The sequence below is a fragment of the Propithecus coquereli genome, unplaced genomic scaffold (assembly GCF_000956105.1).
Source record: "Propithecus coquereli isolate 6110/MARCELLA unplaced genomic scaffold, Pcoq_1.0 Scaffold877, whole genome shotgun sequence".
Taxonomy (NCBI): Eukaryota; Metazoa; Chordata; class Mammalia; order Primates; family Indriidae; genus Propithecus; species Propithecus coquereli.
In genome coordinates this window covers 363,944-365,570 of record NW_012155029.1, presented here as the reverse complement: position 1 = coordinate 365,570, position 1,627 = coordinate 363,944, and the positions used below count along the sequence as shown (strand labels likewise).

The 1,627-nt window shown below is 55.4% G+C and overlaps 1 protein-coding gene across 1 annotated transcript in view; it reads left to right on the top strand.

Annotated features, from left to right (window-relative positions):
- The window catches only part of LOC105826287 (HAUS augmin-like complex subunit 8), a 7,265-nt gene extending 6,120 nt beyond the window's left edge, over positions 1–1,145 (top strand). Inside the window, exons 3-4 of the mRNA XM_012664245.1 lie at positions 511–652; positions 789–1,145. Of these exons, the coding sequence (XP_012519699.1) occupies positions 511–652; positions 789–912 (266 nt within the window). The 3' untranslated portion in view covers positions 913–1,145. The remainder of the gene's footprint in view (positions 1–510; positions 653–788) is intronic.
- The last annotated feature ends 482 nt before the right edge of the window (positions 1,146–1,627 follow it).

Below are 1,627 nucleotides of genomic sequence, written 5' to 3'. Positions count from 1 at the left end.
GAATGGGATCCTAGCGTACAGCTGGCCTAGATATGACGTGTGTCCGAGGGGAGAGGTGTGTTGTCTTAATGCACGTGGTGTACATACTCGGGTTGCGGGTGTCCCTCGGCTCGGGATGCAGGGGTGCCAGGATCAGGGAATACAAAGGATGGGATTTTAAAGCTGCTCCCGGCCTGGCTGGGAGACCCCGGTGACGCTGACACAGCATAGCCTTTCCTGCATCTTGCACTGGTTTCTGTCGAGGACACCAGAGTAGCATTCCAGGTCTGTTTGCATGAGCACCGGGTGGACATGCCTGTCCTGCTATCTCAGGCCACCATGATCTCTGGCCAAGGGACAAAGAGAAGGTACCAACGCACGAGCATCTTCCTCTGCTTACCCTTCTTGCCTGTGAGCTCTAGCAGAGCACTGCAGCGAAGTGAGAAAAATCTGGTGGGCTACTCAACTCGCGCGTCTGTTGCTTTGGGCACCTTGCAGTCTGTCACTCACGACCGCTTTCCCCCGCCCTAGACGCCCTGCAGTCTGAACTGAAGACCACTCAGAAACTCCTGGAAGACCTTGGCATTGGCAATTCAGAAGAAAACGTCCAGGTGCTGGACTTACTGGGTGAACTCAAGGATGTGGCCGTGGAAAAGGACCTTGAGCTCCGAAGGTATCTCAGAAAATATTTTAAGAAAAGGTGGCACTCCGTCCAGGCGGGATGTGGGCTGTTGGCGGCTGCACTGTTCGGAGTGGCTCCTAGATGCCCTTGGGGTTCAGCTCCCTGAACGAGCCGCTCTCCCCCCCAGACACTGCACGATGCGGGAACAGCCAGCAGGTGTCGCTGTCGTCCGTGTTGTGGAGAAAGTCTCAGTCCAGGAGCACCTGCGGCATCTTGTGTCCCCCTTCTCCCCGCTTTGGAGTCGGTTCTGAGGGAGTGGGGATGCCGGTGCCTTGGGGATCAGAGATGTGGGAGGGCGGGCCCCAGATTCACAGTGTGAAGGTCGAGCGGGGAAGGGAAAAGGGAATGGCGGGAGAACTCACACCCGGCTCTGGAAAATCCGAGAAGTTCTCAAGCAGCCAGAAGAGAAAGGGCCTCGCCCCTCACTCACCCTTTGTCCCCAGAATAACCGGCACAGTACAGGCGCCCTCGGATCAGCCCTGTTCGTGTTCTAAGTGTCTGCGAGGGTTAGGGTTTGGGAGGGTGTTTTTGAACTCTGTATTGAAGTATAAGTACACGTAGAAAAGACACAGATCCCAAGGGACTGCGTGACGGCTGTCGCGGAGCCCGTGCGCTTGTGGGACCAGCCCCCTGAAACCCCTCAGGAACCCTTCTTTTCACCTCCCCCAGGAGATTTCTAACTATGGGCTCTTGCACCTCTTCTAGAAAAGAATCTTGTTTTCTCTTCCTTATAATGCTCACTCTATCTCCTGAGATGCCTAAAATATCTGGAAAGAACTCATGAGAAACAGCTGCCACCTGCTATGGCATGTCTTCTGTGGGCGGCTGCAGGATGAAATCAGGGCACACCTAAGGTTTGCAGATGGCAAGGTCACAGGTGTGAGTGGTGGAACAGGCAGGTGTCACACACACTCCTCCACTGCCGTGTCAGTGGCACGAAGGCAGGGACTGTATCCTGTTCACAGC